The sequence below is a fragment of the Macadamia integrifolia genome, chromosome 13 (genome assembly GCF_013358625.1).
Source record: "Macadamia integrifolia cultivar HAES 741 chromosome 13, SCU_Mint_v3, whole genome shotgun sequence".
NCBI classification, from domain to species: domain Eukaryota; kingdom Viridiplantae; phylum Streptophyta; class Magnoliopsida; order Proteales; family Proteaceae; genus Macadamia; species Macadamia integrifolia.
In genome coordinates, this window is record NC_056569.1 from 21,869,004 (window position 1) to 21,892,555 (window position 23,552).

The following is a 23,552-nucleotide window of genomic DNA, read 5'->3' on the forward strand; positions in this document are numbered from 1 at the left end:
TTTCTCCCATATAAAAATTAAAGGAAATGGTTCATGAGGGGAAGATGGTCCTTGCACCCAGACACATAGGGGTCAAAATGACTATCTTACCCCCATCTACCCATGAAATGCAAATTGACGCCTTAGTTAATATTTCCTCGTTTGCTCCTATTATAGCTCTCGTGCGTATTTACGGGCCACATTCCCCCCACAAGAAACTCTTCCCCTAAAAATTAATCTAATTGATATGGGAGAAGTATGTTGCCTAGAGCCTCTCTCTCTCTCTCTCTCTCTCTCTCTCTCTCTCTCTCTCTCTCTCTCTCCTATAAAATGACATACCACCCCTTATTTGCAGGAGGAAAGACATTGAAAGGTACTAACGTATACTACATAGCTGGACTGAAAACTCAATCCATACTTAATTAGCACCTTAAATTGAGTTCTTTTAGATTTATATGCATCATATATTTTGATCGTCAGCAATAATAATTATTTATAATCCAATCAAGTCAAATCAAACAGTCCAGTCAATGTTACTGGTCGAATCGAGCCTAATAAAAACTGAAGATGAATATTAAAGATTAAAACATATATATATATATATATATATATTGTCATACTGCGTGGTGCCTACGGCCAAACACAGAGGAGGATGAAATGACAAACACCCCAAATGAAATGCAAAAATTCAACCGATGTTGATTCCACCATGCTAGCTGAAATTGGCCCATGCACTGGTCCAAATTGACACCCGTGGTCCCATCCGATGGGTTATATGCTGTTTGGCCCTTTTGCTTGCTTCCCAATAATATCTTTTGATTTACAAGAATACAAATTGGGTGGGAACAGAACTAGAAGTAGGATTGCCTTTCTCCTTGGCTTCCTCCCCAAGTTCCAGATTCGTTTAGCCAGATAACGTTTTCTCCACCCTCCTTCCTCCACGTGGTTCAACATTAACCGCAATGCAAATCATGAAAACCCCCTTAATATTGTTTGAAACCACAGAAATACCCTTCCTCTCAGCCTAGAAGTTGGACTAATTCCGTAATTCGGATAGATGCTTAAGGAGTCGTTTGGCTTAGCTCTTCTGTGAAACTTCCCTGTATTGTACATATATATAAGCTCAGGTAAACTAGGCCAAGTAATCTGCTCAATTCAAGACGTTCTCACCATGGCTGCCATGGCTGCTAATCTACTCAACCTCTCAGTTCTTCTTGGACTCCTATCCATGAGTGTTGGAATGGTTCCTCCTACGTGCAGCCGTATCGAATGTCCAAGCTATGATGTAATTCATGTAGGTAATGGTTTTGAAATCCGCCATTATAATTCGACGATGTGGACATCAACTTCTCCAATCCAAGATATTTCATTCGTTGATGCCACGAAATCAGGCTTCCTACAGTAAGATCTCTCATTCATTTCTATTCCTTTCCCTTATAAGGATGCTTAGTTATGGTGGTTGAGACTCTGTTTTAAGTGGGTAATACTAAAATTTCAATATCTCAGGGTGAATTGCAGAGAACAAAATAAAACTCTAGTAATCAAATAGTAGTTTTGCAAAACTCTTTTAATGAAAATTCTAAAAGGTCCCTTATTTTGTACCTTTTGATTTTGTTGTTGCAGGCTATTTGATTACATTCAAGGGAAGAATACCTACAAAGAGAAGATAGAGATGACAGCTCCTGTGATTACTCAAATCTCCCCAAGTGATGGACCCTTTTGTGAATCATCCTTCATTGTTAGCTTTTATGTCCCTAAAGTGAATCAAGCTGACCCACCTCCAGCACAAGGTCTTCATGTACAAAATTGGGGTCCTGTGTATGCAGCAGTAAGACAATTCAGTGGATTTGTGTCTGATGATGAACTTGGAGAAGAAGCAGCAGCGTTACATGACAGTCTGGCTGGTTCTTCCTGGTCAGATGCCGTCGATAAAGGCCGGGCTGCTGATCCAACATCGGTTTACACTGTTGCACAGTATAACTCACCATTTGAATATGAGAAGAGGGTCAATGAGATTTGGATGATGTTTGATATAAATGATGCTTGGTATGAAAGATTAGATTTTGAAATAAGAGAAAAATTTTAAGTCATGAGGAAACAGTAGAGGGAATCTTTGCTTCTGCTCTGTATTTATTCTATCTTAGCTTAAAGTTGAGTTTTAAGCTTAGTTATTATGTGGAAACCATAGAAGGGGTAGTACTTCTTATGTGATTCTGAATCTATTATTTGTACCTTAAAAGAGTTAAAACTTTTTAATTGAAATGCACCATTTCAATGGTTACATTATAATGTACAGAAATATCTCTAGCTCCATATATGCCCAGGCAAATGTAGAAACACAATCCTAAAATGATGTATAAGATAATGAAAAACAAGAACAACCAACGCATGCAGGTTTACGAGGTTCAACAAGATTGCCTACGTCCTCGGTGAAATGAGATTTTGCTTCACTATCAATGGAGAACGGAGTAGGGGCCACCGTTCTGATCTATCGAGGCGCTTGCATCAATATTCCTTGGATTAAACTACGACAGAATACAAGACATCGTACACCAACAGAAAATACCTCTTCAAACTCTTTTAGGAGCTCAGTAAGTTGGGCAGTCTGAGTGACATCCCAAGCCTGACCTCCTGCGGGCCTTCTTCTGATCCCAGATTACCCAACTTGAACTCTTCAGGGTGTGGTTGGGGTTTCCTTTCTTTTAAAGCATTTACTGATAAGAATAGTTTGCCTTCTGATCTGATACCCATGTTTTGTGTTCAACTTATATTAACTCATGACATCCAAAAATAGGTTGAGTATACAACCATTTATATTCCAGGATGGGGAAACACATGTTTGCATTACAAAGAAATGTTCTCTTTCAACTAAACATGTTCTAAAAAAAGATGACATCAAATTAGAAAAAAAAAAAAAAATCCAAGATTCCCAATCAAGGAGGAACAGACAACAATTTAGTACTCCAGTGTACTAATGGAAATGAATCTTGAGCATGGCTACTGAAATGAAACAATCGAGGTTTAGCATGTCTTGTTGATACTTGATACAAGCAAACCATTGGGTACACCAACACGTGATTCTTTTGGCAGTAACCCTCTGATTTCTTCCTTAGCATAAATTCAAACTTGGATCTTTTGGTGTGAATGATGAATTCAATACCAGAGGAAGGAAAAAAAGGGGTGGGGGAAGTCAAACCTTTAAGGGCACAGAATGCCCCAAGGGAAGAAGAAGAAGAAAAAAGAGGGAGAGGGGGGAGGGGGGATACAAGCCTCAGAGGGGAATGAAATCCACCCCCGACAGGGGAAGCCCTAAAGGAAAGACAGACAGCTACCCAAGTAGCCTCAAGACTACTTTTTCCTCTTAAATTTCTTCTTTTTACTGTTTTTCCCCAACTACAAGAATAATTATTAGTTTAAAAAGTTGATTTCTGAAAACAAATATAATTCAACATTGCTAATCAAGCTGGATTCGGTATCCATCAAAGATGCAAGCAAACACCCCCTCCCCACCCCGCCCCGCCCCGGCCCGCCCCGCCCCGGCCTGCCCCGGGGGTTTGTTGTTTAAAGCTAAACAGAAGGTAGTGACTTCAGAATCAAGTTACCCTATTAGTATTGTTGTGTACCTGGTCAGATCATCCTCTATTCATCATTTTTAACTCTACAACTAGGCTAAGTTTCAATAAAGTAAAATAAAATGGCAGAGTTACTTTGAGATTCTATGAAGGTGTCCCATGATTCTGTTATTTTTCTTTGCTATCACACCCCTTTCCTGCTTCCTAGATTGGTAAAATATTGGAGGATCTGTGACATAGGCCTGGATGCAAACCCTGTCTTGCTTGTGTTTTACTTCCATGTTTTATATTTAAACAGATTTAGACAACTTAAAAGTCAACTCACCCTCCCCCCAATTTAAGTTATCCACCTGTGGATCAAATCTGAAATGAGTTCAGAATTTATAAGACATGCCGCCCCTCTATAACATGCACAAGAAGCTTCTTTCACCTTACTTGAAGGCAGGATTGCCACAGTTTTGTGTAAAACCAGCAAAGCTGGAGTAAAAGCAATCTTCTCAGTTTCTTTACTCTTTTCGCATGTAACGAATACTCTACAACTCTACAATTGCTCAAGCATAGTAACAACAGAAGAAATTTTAATGGAACTTAGATTATATCAATTATCAATATTGTGTCCTGAAATTTAGTAGCATTTTTTTCTATATACTTGTTGGAGACTCTCTCACAATAAAAAAATTTGCTCCCTCCCCCTCTCACGGACAGTGAATTGTGGAACTTGGCCCTGTTGACTCTCTTAATTACTTGGTCTCAGCGTTTTGTTTATATAACTTATTCCATTAGCTTTAGAGTTTATGATGGTTGTCCATAACTTTTATTATTCTCACTAGAGTATTTCTTAGAAACAGAAATACCAGAATATCGAAAACTCTGTTCCATCTCTACAATGTCCTAAAGGATTGAATAGAAAAACACAATACAGAAGAGCAGTAACATCCCTTGAGGTCTCATTGTACTGTCCTTGAATTTCTTCTCACTTTCTTTCCAGTAGTAGTAATTGCATTTTTTTCTATATGCTTGTGGAAGTGGGGGATTTCTCTGATTTTTTCTGTATTGGAACTCCAAGTAGAACATATTCTTAAGCATGTAGCTTATTTATTATTACTATTATTATTTTAAAACACATCGTCAAGAGAGCTTCCTCCTCGTTGCATGGATAGAGTATACCCTACGAAAATCTCCCAATAAGAACCCTAAACGATGCAAATTCACATGCTTTTCTCCCCTTCTCACGCCATTAGAAACTCAAAACCCAACCAGATTTATTAGCTAAAACACTGAAAAATGATTTTAGGAAAAGCAATGACCATGAAAATATGAAAAGAACAGATGACAGAAGAAACTAAGAAAGCAACAAAAATCCAGGAATCTAAATGAACACAACATCTCAGAATCCAAAAGGGTTCACGGGTTTTGATCTTTATTTCCTTTTCCGAACGTCATTCTCTTTCTTTAATCTGTATTACAAGACAAGATGAAAGAAGAACCTATCTTGTATTCAAATCATAAAAATCCTTAGCTACCCAATTGGATTGGCAGCCTCCAAAAATACAAAAATGAACTCAGTGGATGTTTAAGAAAGTGCAAGATAGAAAGGAAAAAAAAACCCATTAAATATTTGAGACTATCTTCAGCTCTCTTTGATTAAAAACATTGAATACCCATTACAGGCAGAGACCATCTTCAGCTCTTTTGATAAGAAACCAAATGAGAAGTCTTTCAGCTCTGTTTGATTAGAGACCAGTCAAGACAGAGAGAAGTAATGTGGAATTATCTATACGAACATAGATAGGGGGTCTCTGTTTAAGGGTCTGCAATGGAGTAATCGCAGTAGAAGGTAGCAGATTCAGGGGCGTCGTTGTGGCACCGAGAAGAACCAGAAGGAGGTACGAAGCCTTTGGGTAGCATGACAGAGAATGGCTTTGATCCGAGATTCTTGGACTCTATTCTCTTCTTCCTCTTCTGCTTCTTTGTGAGGTCTTCATGCAAGAAGAAATACATTGTGTTCTTGATCTTGAGCTCTTGGTATTGTGTTGGCTCGTTTGAAGGAGCATCTGCTTGAGGTTTAAGCGATGAAGAGGGAGAAAAGAAGAAGGAGATGAATAGAAGGAGAAGAAAGAGAAAGGCCCAGAAGCCCGATTTGTGATTGAAACCCATGAGAGCTAAGAGCTTAAGTTGTGATGCATTTTTGTATCAGAGCAGAGCAGAGAGAGAGAGAGAGAGAGAGAGAGGAAAGCTGGAGAATACGTAAATGTAGATCCCAAGGTAGAAGAGTGTAGATCAGCTTCGGGGATTTATGGATGTAAGGAACGAGGAGCGACTAGGAGGGAATGAATGGAAAGTAAAGTCAGAAGTCAAACATTCTCTTCCTAAGAAGTCTTGGGTCTGGGCACCAGCACCCATACACGGGCAGGCTCCAAGCCTGCCACGTGTCATGTTTTCAGATGAACAGACTAGGTAGACTTTACACGGTGCCGTAGACAATATTATCTACACCATCTCACTATCTAATATGTGGCAATTTTAATATATATATATATATATGGGAGCAATTTTATGGATATATTCTTCCGAGTTAAAAAAAAAAAATTTTATGGTTAATGGTTCCTACATTTCTACGATAGTTCACTAGTTCATAGCAAATATTATTTTACTACGTGGATAGCTGATGTGGCATTTTTTTCTTTAAATAAAAAGTTTTATTAATTCAAATTAGAGAGACAGAGAATCACCAAGGGGGTAGCTGAGTTGGCAATGGACCTTCGCCTCAAGAAGCATGTATGAACCCGCGGGAATGTCCCGATTCATGCGGTTGTGAGGTCAGTATGAACCCGCGGAAATAGTCAGGCCAAAGGCCTGGATACCTGTGTTTCACTATCCATGGAGAATAGGGTTACAATACTCGTCTTCACACATCTAAGAATTGTTTACAGAAAAAATAAACCTCGTTACAAATATATAGCGAAAAAGCCTTAATACCAGAAAGTACAGAATTACTCTTAGTAAACAAGTCCCAAATAAAAGTTCGATGGAACACAAGACATCGTACACCAAACTAGACAAAGAAGCCCTTTTGCCTAGAAAATGAGCTTCCAAAATTGAAAACTAGGGCAAAAATCTAAGGACAATGAAAAAAAAAAAAAAAAAAAAAAAAGGACACAAAGGCTATGTTTGGGTGTCATGATAGAAAAAAAAAAAAATCAAATAATTTTGAACTTGAATTTGAAGGGAAAGAGACACATAAATCAATCATTACATCATGATGGCATTTTGTCATTGGTGGAAAGAGAGATCACAAGGTCCACCTCTTACCTATTTAGTTTTTCTAACATATTTTCAACCTAATCCAAGTTGGCTAAGTGACAAAACAAAACATTAAAAAATGTGGGACTATTGAGAGGGTGTATAGGACTGAGTAGAGATGTAAATGGATTGAATTCGAATTGAATATAACACATTCTCTACATATGATTAGCTTTCAAATGGATTCAGATAGCTTCCGAAAACTAGCTTTTCGAATATTGATGTAGTCTCACTATTTACATTGAGCAATGAAGAACTAGGGAATACGAAAATTTAAGAAAACGAGAAGTTGAAAAACTGAATCCACCACACTAATTGTTGACGTTGAAGTGTCATACGTGAAATGATATAGATGTCTTCATGCATCTTTTTTTTTTTTCTCATTTAATTATTTTGTAATATAATGTGAATTGTTAAGGATGCTTACTTAATATTAAAAGGCGTATTCAGTGCACGAGGCTCTCGCATGTGTGAGATTGGGTGAGGGGAGCGAGAACTGCGCAGCCTTACCCCAAGAATATCGAGAGGCTATTTCGACCGCTTGACCCCCCCCCCCCCCCCCCCCCCCTCCCCCCTCAAAACCCAAACAGCTTGAGTGAACCCAGCAAGACAAGTAGATGGATCGATGGGAAAGGTACAAGTTGTTTCACCTTATTCCCTGCGCGTCTATCCTTAGCATATATCATATTGGCCTAACGGTAAAATCATCCGCAAATCAATTATTTTAATGGAAATAAGGGTAAAACTATCCAGCCGATCCATATTGGTATCGGCCAAGATTCTCTCTCTCACTTTCTCTCTCTAAGATATGCTAAAATAAATACGCAAAATGTAGATCTTTGTTTTAGCTATTGTCTCCCTACTTGACATTTTTTTTCTTCTTGGTGCAACTACTTACATTGCATTCCTTTGCCGTTTGCTATGAACTATTATTATCGGTGGGTTATATCAAGTATGACGTATTGAAAGACAAAGATCCATATAACCAATCTCATTTAGTTGGGCTAAGCTGCATTCTTGTTATTGTATCATTGTTCAATACAAGTTTACATTCTAATCAGTACAAATTCTCATTTTTGGGAACAAAGCTTCATCAATAGGATCCCTGACAGACTAGTCTATCAGGATGTAATCAGATTCAATCACTAATGAGAAAAGACCTGAAGGAAGAGAACTGAGATGTCTCTAATTTCATGACTTCCTCAGTGAAATCGCAATCAGATTCAATCAATCAACCCCCTCACCCCCCCACCCCCAACACACACTCCCACCTACCCCAGTAGGATCCCTGATAGACTATTGTGTACTAATACAAAAACAATCTGGGAGCTGCCTCTTCACTTAAAATTCATATTTTTATTTTGGAGGAGCTTACACAGTATCTTGCCCACTAGAATTTTCTTAAAAATAATCATAAGAGACATTGACATTTCATGTCCACTATGTAGCATGTCCTCAGAAACCCTGTGACATATTCTGTTATCATGCCCAATGGCAAAAAGGAGAGTGGCATCTTTTTGGGAATAAGATTCTGAAATGATAAAAGCAACCTGATGTAAAGAGATGATCAAAAGGGCGTTATTGTCCTCCACCATGTCTAAGGATCAGAAAAATTACCTACTATCTACTGGTACCCTCTTAGCCAACTTAATTTCGCATTCAAGAAACCAATCGACAATGCAAGGCAAGAAATGGGACCCTGTAGAAATTTAAAATCAGTTTAAAATCTTGAGTATCTATTGTTGAATACAGAATCCTTCCCAATCACCTATTCAAATACAACATTACCTTCATGATGCTTTGCTGCTAGGCTCAGCTTTTAGGTTCAATGTGATTCTGATGAAAAGTCTTAATGTTAAGTTTGTCTTGAATTCTTGACCTGTTTTTAAGTAAATATCATTTTGAATCATGTTCAACTTAAGCAATTAGGCATGTTTAATTTTCATGCTGAGTTATTTCGTGTTAATACTCAATGTCTGCTGCATACAACCCAAAACTGGTACAACACAATCCACCACCATTCCTAAGCAGGAAGAAGCCATAACTTGGATCTGATGGTATGGAAATTGAGGTCTAGCGCTAGAATTGTTGTTGCCACGATTAGGTGTTAGTAATTTAAATTTGCACTTTACCTAGTGTGTGAGGTCTCTCTTGGTGGAATGAGGTTTCTGGTGACAGTAACTGGTGCTGATTCTTTGGTTTGCGGGCAGGGTTAATTCAGGGCCATCAGGATGTCCTTCTATGCAGGCTTTCTGGCCCTGTGGGGAGGCCGGTTTCTTTGTCTTCATGGTGTGTCTTGACTTTGCTTTCCTTCATCTTTATTCTCTGTTTTACCTGTCCTTCCTCACTTTCTAAATAAAATTTTCCATCAGAATTGGGCAAATCAGTGCAGTATTCTCTCAGGTTCTAGTGTCGAACAGAATCTCAAAAACACCCTATCTAACAGACAATAATGGGAGTCAACAAAGGACAAGGTAATAGCTAAGTTTATATGAGTCGATGAGAAGTGATACTATAGATGAGCTATATAGGGATGGCAAGAAATTTCAGACAAGTGACAATAAAGTCTGAATATGGAATTTTATACATTTCATCAATATTACTCCAGAAATGCACTATGATAAATATTACAAAATTCCGAAGAGTAAGACGGTATCTTTACTCCTTTAAATCTCAAAATGAGAACTAGATCATCCACTCCACTTGATGTCTTCACATACCCCATATAACAGACATGTTAAGAAAATGAAGAAAAAAATAATTTGAGGTATGCCAGTCTCTTGCTAAATGATCTATTTCATCTTATGGGAATTCCCAGACAACAAGATTCTAATAATTAAAGTTCACAATGATGTATGAACAAGATGATCTTGGGATTGCTCCCGTATTTTATAAACACACTTCAGTTAGTAACAGAAGGTAAAGGCTAGGTCGAAAAAACCCTGACCTGTTTCGGATTCTTTCCATTCTGTACACTGTCAAGTGGTTCATTTGACAGGGATGAATCCCAAACAAAGCCCTTGTCTTCCGAAAGGAATCTTGTCTGCGGTTTAATAACCGAAAACCTTCTACAGGAAACAGTCCTGTGTGAGGAGTATTCTGGAGGGTAGAATGAGTTGAATATTGAGGAAATAGGATCAAGATTGACTGTGTCGGCATAATCGGAAGTACTAAATGAATCTCTAGTACTCTCAGTGGTAAACGATGCATCGTCTGAACTTGTGAAAATGGACCAATCACTTGATGTGGCATCTGAGAATTCCATGCTCATTGACTCTGGATATGTTTCTCTCATTGTTGCTGTATTTCCATTAGCACACCTCAGAATGTCATTGGAGGTTTGATTGCCACTGCCCAACCATAAATCTTGTCTGGGATCTGATGCAAATGCTTCAACAAAAAAGTTGTCATTGTGTCTAGTTTGTCCTGATCTTGAGAGATTCTGTTTTGATAAGCAGTGCATTTCAGTTGTTGGATGTTGCAGCGGAGAAACTCTCGGAAGGCGCGGACAAGACCTTAGAAATGTTCAAAATTTAAAACCCTTGTGAATAATTCAGCACAAACAAAATTCAAGGGGCACATGTCAAATCAAGTTTACCTCGAGTAGAATAGGATGTATGCACCTTCTGACATCACCTGGCTAGTTGGCACTGTTTGAACCTGTAGAAAGAACAACTTTGACAGTAAAAATCCAAACACATCAAAACAAAAGCCATGTGAATAAAGCCAAATTTTAAAATCCACCTGGATACAGGCATCATCCATCCTGATCGATTTCAGGATCTTGACAGTGGGTACCATCATAGTACTAACATGCAAGACAAAAGGGATCGGTTTTGAAGGTCAGACCCATAGATCAGTAGGAGAGGGTGGTGGAAGGACCCAGGGTAGATCTCAAGTATCTACTCAATTATCTGAGCATCTACCAGCTTCTCATCACCATAAACCACATCTTAGTTATCAACTAAATTTCCTTTTTGTCTGAATAATGCCATCACCATAAACTTCAGTTTACAACAAAAACAAGAAGGGGGGGGAGGGGGGGGGGGGGGGAGAGAGAGAGAGAGAGCTCAAGACAGGATAATAAGAACCTAGTAGATCAGTGAGAAACATTCATGAAATAATGGCCAGAACTAGAGTAAACAACTCTAGATGGAGGGACTAAATAAGTCACCTTACCACCCCCCTCCCAATTGGATCCTCTCAATATTTTGAACATCAAAGGTACACCAGTTTCATAAACCTTTCCAGAGCAAGACTGCAAGAGACAAACAATTGCAAAGAGAAAAGGTTACCTCAGTGTCATCTATCCTGAACCACATGCCCTGCACATCTTTCACATATGACACGTAGTGCCCCGAAAACGATGCATTCAACGTATCCAAATGCACAACAACAGCATAGAGCATGTAAAGGGGTGGACTGTCGCCTGTACCAGTCATGAATGGGATCATGTCCAGCATGTCTGGAAAAGTGATGCATTTATTTATTTTCCCATACTTCCCCGTCTGACAAAACACAAAAACCACATTTCAAAAATCAATTAGTAATCAAACTTTTAGAGGAAATTTTTACAAATTTTGCTTTCAAGAAATTAAATTAAGTTGGAAAACATCTTCTAGAGATGACAAATATCAGCTAGCAAAACAAAGAAAATTAATGGTATAATTTGAAACATAGCCAACACCAAAAACACATTTTTTATAGCCAACACCAAAAACACTTTTTTTGATAATCACACGGCTGAGTAAGCTACAACTTCACAAATCCATTGCTACATTTCAAAGACAAATAACATATACATACATAGCCATTACTTCACCTGAGTCAGTCAAATAATATTGTTACCCATGGAACCAAGGATATCCAATTAAACAAGTTTGGCTCACACAAAACCTTAAACTCAGGCAGAAACCATTGTGTTCCACACATGATGACACTAACCAAGATCAATGTTCCAACAAAGAAAAGCGGTGCTCTCCATGTACACTATTTTCAGTAGTCATACCTGGAATCTCTTTAAAACTATTGTAAGGATGTTTGGTGCTTCATGTATGCTCAACTGCTTTCGTGCTTTAACATATGTGGCACACCTTTAATTAGAATATGAAAGGATTAATATTATGTGGAATATAACACAGTACGAGTTTCTCCAAGACATCAAAGAAAGTAATCGGACCTTCCACATCTGTACATGTTTTCTCCATCCAAATCCTCAGGAGCTGTAAATTGAGTAAGGGCATCCTCCAGTGACTCAACCCAACCATGTATCTCCAACGTAAGATCCATAATGTTTTCGTACCGTTCAGATTCATGATGACATCTCAGACATTTGACCTGCTTTCAGTGAAACAAACTCACTAAAGGTGCTATCTATGAGGAAAATAGTAGAAGCATTTCATTATTCAAACACTTGATATAAGTTGCAAGTAAGACTAATTACCTTTGATCTAAGATGACCACCGAAAGTATGTTGTATGAAGGTAGTTTCTTGCAAGCTTGAATTGACTTGCTTCTCACCACCTGATCCCTCAAGGCATATAAGTTGCATGGAAGTAACCAGAAGTCTGAATACAAAAAACACTTTCAGAGTTCTTTAAAATGGAAAAAAAATAGGCAAGGAAAGGATAATGTCAAACAACTGGGAAAAGCACTTGAACAAATCACCATTTGTTGGTCAACACTTGAAAGATTGAAAAAAGAAAAGGGGGGGGGGGGGATGGAAGAACTTCATATACAATTTGACATACCTTAGAAATTCATGAGCATCTTCCTGACTTCCAGAACCCATCCGACAACCAATTCTCCGCATATGTAGAAGGATTTTGTCAGGAGACAAAGGGCCTCCAGCTTCTCTTAACATCATTACATGCTCCTCAAGTTCACACATGAGGCACCAATCCTTCATGCAGCCTAACATAAACAGAACATATAAGAGGAAGTTGCATGTATCCCAACAATATTGCATCAGATCTAGTCAAATCGGTATAAGAAATGAAAGTGTGTACAGATTCTTGAATGTGATCTCTGAAGCAGGTAGATGATCAGAGGCTTTGTGCAGGTCAGACATTGCAATACAGCATTGGCATAGCAGCTGAAAGATTGAGACATGAGAAAAAAGTTAAAAAACTATAGCAGCATAGAAGATGCTAAGAAATGAGAAGGCAACGAAAAAGTATGTCTTTTTAAGCTGAGGCAATTAAACTATAGAAGAATAAAAAAACAGATTTGAATAGATGGCCTAGGAGAGAAAACCGTCAATAATTCATAATTTCATGTGATGGATTCCCCCAACTAATTACCAACATAAAAGCATGAAAGCAGAGAACCCTTCAAATAGTCAGGTTAAAATCTTCAAAGCTTTAGAGGTTTTGGAGCTAACCTAATGGTCAAGCCTATCAAATCAAAACCTCTCACTATCTATCAAAAAACAAGAAATAAAATTCTCATTTCTCACTTTGAAAGAGAGCCAATATTTTCATACTACCGGGGGAACAAGAGAGTTAACTCCCATTAGAAACCCTTCGGGGTCAGAAAGATCTATTGCATATTCAACTGTACAAACTGAGGCATTTGACGCCTCTCTTCCATGCAGTAAATCTGGGCTTGCTAGTTGAGATTGGACCAATGACAGGTACAAGCCTTCAAGGTTTTCTACAAATGCCTCTTTGTTTTTTTTTTCTTTTCACTTTGGGGGGGGGGGGGGGGAATGGGGTGGAGGTGAGGTGGTGATCATGGTAGACATTGACAATATACACAAGGGTCTGGGGTTGGAGTATCTAGGTTTGCATTGCTTGCCTTGCAAAAAAGAAAATATAGTAGAAATTACTTGGTATAGTCAAAACTGGTCAAAATTACTGAAATATGTGAAATATGGTCGAAACTTGGTACGAGTCAGTATCGACTCAAGTTTTCGTCTTGGTTTCTGTTGAAACTGCACTTACTGAGATGTTGAACCTTGTTTGAAGAAGCCTTTGGGAGCTGCACTAACCAGTACAGAAAGAAAGGTAATTCCATGCATAGATGAATCTTTCATCCTAATTTAATGCTAAAAGCCATTCCACGTGACTAGTCAATTAAATTCCACTTAAGACGCTCATAAAACTCCACCATATCAAACTTTCTAGCAATTTTAAGGTATATGCACCAAACCCATTTAGTTCGGATATGGCTTAGTGGAGTTGGGTTGAGTATGTATTGCAGAAGATACAGATTAGAAGTATATCACCTGCATCTTTTTATTAGAAGTGAAAATATTTTTTTCATTGCAGATCAAGGAAAAAAAATCTCCCAAACTGTTCTAAACTATCTACTTCTTAATATTAAGTAATACACTCATCAGCAATTAAAAATTGGTAAACACATACATATCTGCCTTGTTTCAACAGAAACTCCTCAAAATGAAGAAAATAACAAGCCATGAAACTAATCTTAATTGAGAAGCCAATAATTTTGCACTTTAGAAGAACTCCCCACAGTGTTGATTGGTCTAAGATTTTTGAATTCTTTCACTCCTTCAGTCTTCAGGAGGGAAAAAAACCACATAGCTCTGTCAGGGCCACATTCCCATAGGATTTTTTGAAAATGCATATGAACAATTTACAATGCTAAAATTTCTAATAAAAAGGAAACATCCATCCATTCAGATCCAGAGCTTAGTCCCCATTTTACTCTCTAAGAACTTACAATGTTTCAGCCATATCATAAGGTGTCTGATGAGGTATGCTGGCTAAAATAACAAACACTAGCAAACCCAAGAAAATGGGGACCGCAGAGGGGCAGAAAATAAATGGAGATAAAACCAACAAACCCTACATCCAATGGAGATGAAACTAGTATAGAATAGAGGCCCTGAGGGGGTGACTATATCATTAAAATCTCAAAGCAAGATGATGGTTAGATTGGAAGAAATAAACATGGACAGAAAATAGAAGCTAGGAAAACAGAATTAAAAACCCAAAAAGAAAACAACAAAAAATTCACAAGTGGCTGATTGGATGAACACCAAACTTGGCAATAAGTACCGTATCGGCATCGTTGGCCATCAGTACGATAAGTACCGATACAGTACATGGAATTTTTTTGCAACATTGGCGTATCGGTGTATCATATCGTATTGGTATGATATGTACGATACATGCGAGACATACCTTTGGTTTAATTTTTATATTTCATTTACATATCGGTACGTATCGTATGGTACCGTACCGATACGGTACGATAAGGTCCTTTTAAGTGGCTAAGGCTCAAATTTTACTTTTGTTTCATCTCCTCTTTGAAACATTAGCTCTTTTGAGTCTTTTCTCTATTTTTCCTTCTTCTTTCCCCCCTTGATTCAAACTTTGGAGTCCAACATTTGAAGCAAGTGGATTGCAAGTTGCAAGTGGAGGAAGGCCCTTGTTCTTGAAGAAGGATCAACTTGAATAGTAAGTTCTTACATTTACACACTTTTTTCAATTATAAGCTATAATTATCAATTTTTTTTTACAAATCTAAGATTCTTCATTGTTAGAATCACACTTTGTGCATGATAATAACAAGAAAAATACTAGATTTACAAGGATTCACACACTTTTTCAAAATAAAATGAGGGTTTCAATTTTTTTTTCAAATTTCTTAGATTTATTCATGATTAGTGGTAAAAAATGTTTGCATTCTACATGTTATATATAGATTTTTTTAACTGTTTTTTTATGCAAATATATATAAAAATGTGTTTCCTATCCATTTATGTGCGTATCTTTGCGTATTTCCGATATGATACGATACTCTCCAATACATATCTTAATTTTAGCCAACCGATATGGCGACCGATACCGATACTTTAATCCTTGGTTGGTTTACCTAAAGTATGTTGACGATGACTCCTATAGGGCTGCTGTACTTTGAGCGTTTCTTCAGGCATATTATGATATGGCCGTCATTTCTGATACAATCAGACGAACAATTGGTGACAACAATCTTCTGGTGGTTTTGAGCCTCCCTGGAAATCGATGTGGTATTGACACAGGCAAAAGGGTGTCAAAAGTAACATGTAACTTATTCTTATTATTAAATTTCTGTGATGACGCTTTTTGACATTGGTGTACTTTTTTTGTTTGGTTAATAACATTGTTGTACTATTAGTTGTTTAATGGTAAATCTTCTTCATTCTTAATACATATTTCACTTTAATGTTGAATGTTTTAGTACTAAATCATGCACTGAATATGTTATTTCAGGGGGGGGGGGGAAATAAAGTAGGCTACGGCATACACTAACAACCTAGGGTCCAAAGCAAACTACCATTTTTTACATTTTTTTTTCCAATGTAACAGTTTGAATGTGTAAATATAATCATGGGGCAAAACTCATATGTTTGACCACCAAAATGGACTAAATTGTAATCAAAATTTTGAGGTTCCCGATACATTTGGTCGAAATAAAAAAATTTCTTGCCTTGAAACACCCCCGGCCAGGGCACCCTGACCATGAACACCCCTTGCCGGAGTACCCCTGTCCATGAGCCCCCACCTCCATCCCCCTTTGTGTTTTCCATTGGCATGAACGATAAACCCCACTAGAAATCCTTAAGAAAATAAATCCAATCATTCAATCTCTCAAATTTCCCTTAGAAACAACTACTTGGACTGTGCAAAGAAAAAAAGATTTCCTAAGGAAAACCTGTGATCTTTTCACCAAAAGATAAAAATCCATCATCTTCTCACTGATGAAGGAAATGACATTCGTTTATAAGGGTATAAGTTTATCTGATTTACAAAGTCAAGTTTTATTTTACAATTTTCTGTGGGCAAATGGGGTCAGATAGGAACAATCTCTCTCTCTCTCCCCAACAGAACAGTGCCCTCGAAAACCTCAAATCATGTGACAGATAAGCCCCAAGATTTTACAGACCTCAGTTTCCAAATACACGAGCATGTTCCTTTGTTCACACAAGGATCTAGCTCACCTAATAAGGCATGTAGTCTCCATGGGATTGTTAACCTCTTTGACTGCTGATTTTCACTCTGCAAAAGCTCTTTTGTTACTATCTGTTACTTCCTGTCGACCATTGTGACATGTAATGAGTAGAAAACTGGGCAGCAATGAAACTCTCTTTTCATTTTTTTACCCACTTTCCACATAAGCAATGGTACACTAATATGAAACTATATGGAAAATACAAAGGAGAAACTGAAACATCACAAAGAGTAACCAACATTGTTAGCAATTGTCCTAATAATCCGTGCTTCAGTTTTCAATAAGATTGATCTATTTCCTTTTGTTTGCTTCACAGACATAGCAATACTGGAGTCTGTGTTCACAGTTCACAGGCAAGCTTCTGTTTTCCAATAAAAGGGGGGACTTCAGTAGATGGCTGGAATTCAAACAATGACCAACCTAACTATCAGTATTAAGCGTCATTCCCAGCCATACAAAACACCTTTTGATAGAAATCAGCAGGATATGAAAGTACCTGTTCCCACAGTTTAGAAGGCCTCTAGGAGATAAGTCCCAGCCTTCGTATTGGAACAACCTTACAAATTCTTCATAAGGGAACAGCACCTTTTAGGAAAAAAAAAGGTAGAAATCAGTAGGATGAAAGAAAGCTTTCATTCATATCACCAGAAATCGAGAAAAATTAACAAAGAATCTGTTTGTCAAAGATTGCATGTTAATTGAAAGGCAGACCTTGTTTCTCTTTCGCCCATCACCGTTAACTCCTCTAGCATCCTGTCTTGGAACTTTAGGTAACTTCTTTATACCCATCTTCCTCATGATAGTGTCTGACAGAACATTTTTGTCTTTACCAGGGACAGCAGTAAAAGCACTTGCTTGAAGCACTTCTGTATAAAGAATACAGCAATAGAATTTAGACGTTATAAGAGCCAGAAGGTTGAAATATCCACAACAAAGTGCAAAAACCCACTTGATTCATTTGCTACCCGCCCTTTACTCAGCATCCCTGAGCATGAGCTTTCTCTTGATGCTTTCAAAGTTGATCCTGGGGACCCTGAAATTTTGGGTTCAGAAGGATGCAATGTACTCTTAGATTTTGTGCTTCCTTTGGCTGAGATAATTTCAGGGGGAGAGATCAAGTCAACTGTTTCACTATTAGAAGCCAGTCTTTCCCTAAGGAAATTGTTCCTATCTGAAGTGAAATCCATCTCGACTTCAAGCAAGCCTGTCCTTGTTTTCTCTGAATGTAATGAGCTTGTGGTACAAGGATCACTTCCTGATTTAGATATGCATTCATTTTGGCCTCTCAAGTTATGATCATCATGGATGTTGATGGTATGCTTTTTTGAGATTTGTTCTGATGATGCAATTGGATCGTCATTTCCTAACTGAAGCCACCACAGAAGTACGATGTTAGAAGATACAACAGAATGGAAGAAATAGTAATGCAACCAAAAGGAAAAAAATTAAATATTGTTAACCTTATGTCTCATGGAAGCCTTCTTGGATGGGATAACGTTAGACAAATTTGAACTGCCATCCCAACTACCACAGGCTCCTCCGCGAGATCCCAATAAAGCAGCATCCCCTCTTCTCAATGTTTCTCTGTTTAACTTACGTGAAACACGCTTATCCACATGTTTTTTCTCCGCCATCAATACCTCACATGTATCAACTGTGGTAGTATTGGTAGAAGCAGCAGAAGTGTTGGAAGACGGATGGTTAGGTTTATCCACAGTATCACTGTCCGGGATAGAGTGCCCAATCTCATATCCTTGGAAGAGACCATCCTGGTATTCATTTGGTAGAGCCCTCTCATGGACAGATTCTTCATCTGAGAATGGCTTAGGAGATATATTTAGGCAGGTGGACTCCAACTGCTGGCATGCTTCCTTGTGACCCATCCTCCAGTGGATAATTTGACACTTCCCAGAACTGCAAATTGTAATCAAATTCCAAGAATTATGGAAGACAAAGAAGGTCCACATAATGCAGCAAGATCAGCCCTCATACGTTCATTTGGGCACATTTATTTTTATAATATATGTCCATATAATAATTGTGCATGAAGAGGGTGGACCTTGGTGCAATGATAAGGCTGCTCCATTGTGACCAAGTGGTCACGACCCAAGGGTCTGAATCAGGAAACAGCACCTCAGCAAAGTGGGGATAAGGCTGAGTACATTATGACCCTCCCCAAACACTGCAGTGGTGGGAGCCTCATGCACTAGGTATGCCTCTTTTTATAATAATTTTGCATGAAAAATATGTGCCATCCTTCTTAAGAATATTTTGCACCCTAATTACCCAACTAACATTCCTACCATAAATATATGCATACCAAGTCAACCATATCTAATATTTTCTTCGATACCTAAAATATCGAAGGATTTCATCAGATGTCATAAGATGGGAGGGATAATATTGATGGTTTACAGACACTACTAATATCATGCACACATTAGGGAGTAGGTTCGGCATTACTTTCTCTTTTCTGCTAAGGGATGCAAATGGAATGGTAGATCAGTGGTGTAAGCAGCAACTATGTATATAGCAACAACTCTCCTCATTGACGTACATAAATATCTTCATTAATAGAATCTCATCTCATCACAAGGTACATAATTTAAGCAAAAGGCAACAAAATGATGGCATACCAGTATCTAACAGACTTGCAACGGGAGCAGCGGGTCTTAGCCGGACCAAAGCATCTTGCACACTCATGAAATCCACTCTTTGTACAAACTACAACCGGGATAACACTGGCAGTCGGCACTGCTTCAGCAAGGAGAGTTTCTTCAGCTGCCACTTGAGCAAGCAGACTCACCCTATCCTTCTTCTTTGCAACCTCATTCCATTTTCCTAGTAAGATGTAAGTAACTAAAGGAAGCACAACCAAGACCAGAAACAGGACGGGTATATCAGCTTCCCTTGGCTCAAGCATGTCCCCTTCAAAAAATTCATGTCCAGCTTCTTTACATGGGAAACTCACTTAACTGCACAAAACTAAGGTTTCTCCTTCATTTTTCTTTCTTTTTCCTACATTATAAGATTGAAAACAAACGAAAGGGTAAAAAAGACAGACACACTGAATATTTGGTCATTGTTCCAAAATATCAAAAAATTAAAAACCAACATCAAACAAAGTTTGAGGTTTTAGTATACAGTAAAGAATCATGATATAACAATAAACAAAAGAAACCCCTTCATCTCAGTACAAAAAGAAGAAAATAAGTCCATCAAACTGGTAGAAACATTAAAATAGCAATTGTCTCAACCAAAATCCAGATCTGAGAAAATCCTGCTCCAGCAAGACTCAACTCCATGAGAAATTGGGGGGAAATAAGGATAAACATTCAAAGCTTCCTTACCACCCACCCCATCCGGCCATCCCACCCCAACCCAAAAATTATGACAATATAAAAGGATAAAACAATACAGATACATATATAGAAAATAAAGAGGAGGAGAAGAGAGAGAAATAAAATGTAAACAGACAAGATGAAGTAGCTTACAATTGTATTATCTTCAACTTACAGGATACAACAAAGAACAGCTCAACAAATATTCAAAAGAACCATTCATAGACTAAGTCACTAAACTCTTACTACTCTTGGGAGGGGGGAAACCCAAAAAGAAATTAAATAAGGAAACAAGGGGGCTGTGTATCAGGCGTCGTCTTCTCCTCCTTTTTCTTGTTCTGTTTCCTTTTTCCCCCCTTAATATTGAATAAATCATGAAGGAATGCAAGAAATGACATGAAGATACAGAATGCATCATACAATGAGGAACTGTTGAAAGGGCGGATATTTAACAAAACCGTTCACAAAATGGAAATTCCAAGCAAAAGCGAGACCTTATATGGCTTCACCAACTTCGCTTAAGAAGTTCTAGTAAAAAATGTAACCACAGAAAAACAATTCCCCTTTCAGTGCATGGAAACGAAGAAACAATGGAACAGAAAACCATCTCCCTCGCACACATTCAGCTCCGAGATGAAAAGAACCTCTGACACTCCAAATGTTTAGAGGAAACTCCAATTCAAACAACATATTATTTTGAAAGATTCCCACCTAACAAAAGCTTCAGCTTTTGCATTTCACAGAGCTATCAATCAAAATATCAACAAAATAACCCATCACTCACTCAGGAAAAAATTATGAAAGCTCCCACTTTTCAATGAGCCCACCGCTATAATGAGATTTCAAGAGAAACCCACATAAAAAAAGCGCCTCATTTAGCAATCCCACCTAGACAAGCACAAAATATTCAGCAAAACAGGCATGAAATCAAGCATTATCATAGACTTGAGATACAAAGGCAAATGTTGAAACAGGAAAATATTGTTAGATTTCCACAATACGCAGACTTCAAAAGATTAATTATTCGATAACCCAAATCACCAAGCTTCATCTATTACAGAGATTTCAATGATTTAACCACCACGCACGCGGAATCCAGCATTTTCAGCGTGAGATTCAGTGAACAGACAGAAACCAGGCGAAATCACCGAAGATTTGTTAGTTCCTTCTTCCTTCTTACCTTGCATAGAATAAGAAATCCACCAATAAGCTCCAGACTCCAGCTTCTTCTGCCCTGAGATTCTTTGATTTCTAAAAATGCATATGGAGTTTCCCAACAGTCCACTGCAGCAGTCGCTCAGTCCCCTTCTCAGCTAAGCTCACCCCACTTGAAAATGATAAAGAAAGAAGCTAAAAAAAGCATTATCTGTTGCTTCTCGCTCCATTGAAACTTCGGTGTTTCTTAACATACTTCTACAATACACATCTCTCATTAAGCATCAAGAATCTTTGATGTCCATTGGGTGGGCCATCTCGAATCTCTTAGGTATACCAGAAAAAGATCATAGTCTGAAAGATGATAACCGTCTACCCTTTTTTTAGATGATCATCACCGTCTGATTTAGATAGAACATACATAGTTATTGGTGATAAAAACTAAGTTAATGTAATGGATGGTTATGATTAATCAATCAAAAAAGTTTCCATCTATCCAATCAGTACACCCTATTTCACAAATCATTCAAGAATAGTTTTGTTCTTATCACCTTTCCTTCCTAGTTTGTACTTCATCTCCGTTTTCCTAATCCTTTTTCTCAGCTTCAGAACATATTATTATTTTCAATTTTATAAGAAAAAAATTACATGGCAGCTTACGTGGAAGGGTAAAACTCCAAGAAGTGTCTGCCACATCACTTGCGACAGGTTTCACATAGAACTCCACGTGTGACAAGGAATCCTCTCTTCTCTTTTCTTGGGTTTTTTTTCTTTTTTCAAATTAAAGTTTAATGATTACAAAGAATCACATGGAAGGTCTGGATTGGCCAGACCACACCCTCTTCCTCTTGGATAATGATCCCCATGGGAAGACCCTCACATGATGATGCCTTTGTTTTTTCCTTAGGTTTGGTGGTCAGGAGAAGAAAATCAAAAAATATATTTTTTATACTTTTTTTCTTGGGTGAAAAACTTCTCTTTGCATCTCGTATGTTTTCAACCAAGAGGAAATTCAGTTTTTTAAATTCAAACCTCCTCTTTGAAATTGTGAATTTTTTTTTTTTTTCTTTTAAAAAAAAAATCTTACAAAAAACATAAGAAATCATGAGAAAATATGAAAACATAAGACAAAAAATGAATGATTACATAATGATTTCCTATATATCTATTTTTTCCTAAAATTCAAAATTTTTTGAATTTTTTTCTTGTCTTTTCTTTTCTTTTCTTGATAACTAAACATACATACTCTTTTTATTTTCTAACCATTTCATTTTTTTTCTTTTCTAGAATCTTTTTTCTTTTCTTTTCTTCTCTAGATTCTTTTTGTCTTTTCTTTTCTTTTCTTCTCTTGGTAACTAAATATACATACTCTTTTTATTTTCTAACCATTTCATTTCTTTTCTTCTTTTTTATTTTCTTTTCTTTTCTTCTCTTGGCTACCAAACACAACGTTAGATTTTTTTTTATATCAAGAGAGTTTATTATTATTATTATTATTATTATTATTATTATTATTATTTTATAACTAAGGTGTTCAGGTCAGCTTCTGCTCACCTCGACTAATCTTCGGGGAGACTAACGCAGTAACTCACTACTATGGTCTCCACTTAAATCATAGATGCACAAATAAATAATCAAACTTGAGATCGTACTCCTATCCACACAATCCCCAACTCACCCTAACCATTTGTGCAACCCACGGATGAGTTATCCCCACTTATGAAAGTGTCTCTCGCAAAACAGTAAAATTGTTTCATTATGATCTAGTAGTCTTGGATTTTGAATGGAAAAAGTCTCTGCAAAGCGGGAATGAGATTGCATATATTATGACCTTCCTTATACCCTACAGTGACAGAAATCTCGTGCACTGGACATATTTATTTTCAATTGTAGATTTATGATTGGTGAAGTACCTCTATGATTTCAATCCAAAATTAAAAAATAGCACCCCTTACATAGTGGTCCCTCTATGGTCAAATTTGTACAGAACCCATTATTTATATTAAAAACAATTTATATTATGAAAATGTTATCCAACACAAAGATTACAGCAGTAACTTAGGATTACTGATATTTACCCCCAAAAAAAAAAACTTGGGATTACTGATAAGAGAGGAATTTCCCCCATTGTAATAAAGAACCAACATTTTATGGATAGTTGTGGTGAACAGTCCTTTGGTCTAAAGTACAACAATAGTGGCTTGGTTATAGTCACAATCCCCTAATTTTGGTAAGTGCTCAC

General features: G+C 37.5%; 2 protein-coding genes across 3 annotated transcripts; one reads left to right on the forward strand and one right to left on the reverse strand.

Annotated features, from left to right (window-relative positions):
* The first annotated feature begins 1,083 nt into the window (after positions 1-1,083).
* LOC122059362 (heme-binding protein 2) lies at positions 1,084-2,260 on the forward strand. The gene is made up of 2 exons (XM_042622098.1): positions 1,084-1,380; positions 1,603-2,260. The coding sequence occupies exons 1-2, from the start codon at positions 1,151-1,153 to the stop codon at positions 2,063-2,065; spliced, it is 693 nt and encodes a 230-aa protein (XP_042478032.1). The 5' UTR covers positions 1,084-1,150; the 3' UTR covers positions 2,066-2,260.
* Positions 2,261-9,415: 7,155 nt separating this feature from the next.
* Positions 9,416-21,480, reverse strand: LOC122059682 (ubiquitin carboxyl-terminal hydrolase 15-like). 2 transcript variants are annotated; one of them, XM_042622643.1, is made up of 14 exons: positions 21,336-21,480; positions 19,451-19,832; positions 18,275-18,728; positions 17,764-18,181; positions 17,526-17,680; positions 17,311-17,399; positions 12,863-12,948; positions 12,605-12,767; positions 12,298-12,421; positions 12,034-12,191; positions 11,863-11,947; positions 11,150-11,362; positions 10,453-10,514; positions 9,416-10,369 (listed from the first exon to the last, which is right to left on the reverse strand). In XM_042622643.1, exons 2-14 carry the CDS (start codon positions 19,735-19,737, stop codon positions 9,781-9,783), a joined length of 2,883 nt encoding a protein of 960 aa, XP_042478577.1. In that variant the 5' UTR covers positions 19,738-19,832; positions 21,336-21,480; the 3' UTR covers positions 9,416-9,780. The 2 variants fall into 2 exon arrangements, with proteins under 2 accessions (XP_042478577.1, XP_042478578.1); XM_042622644.1 differs by lacking the exon at positions 21,336-21,480 and adding an exon at positions 20,940-21,300.
* Between the last annotated feature and the right edge of the window lie 2,072 nt (positions 21,481-23,552).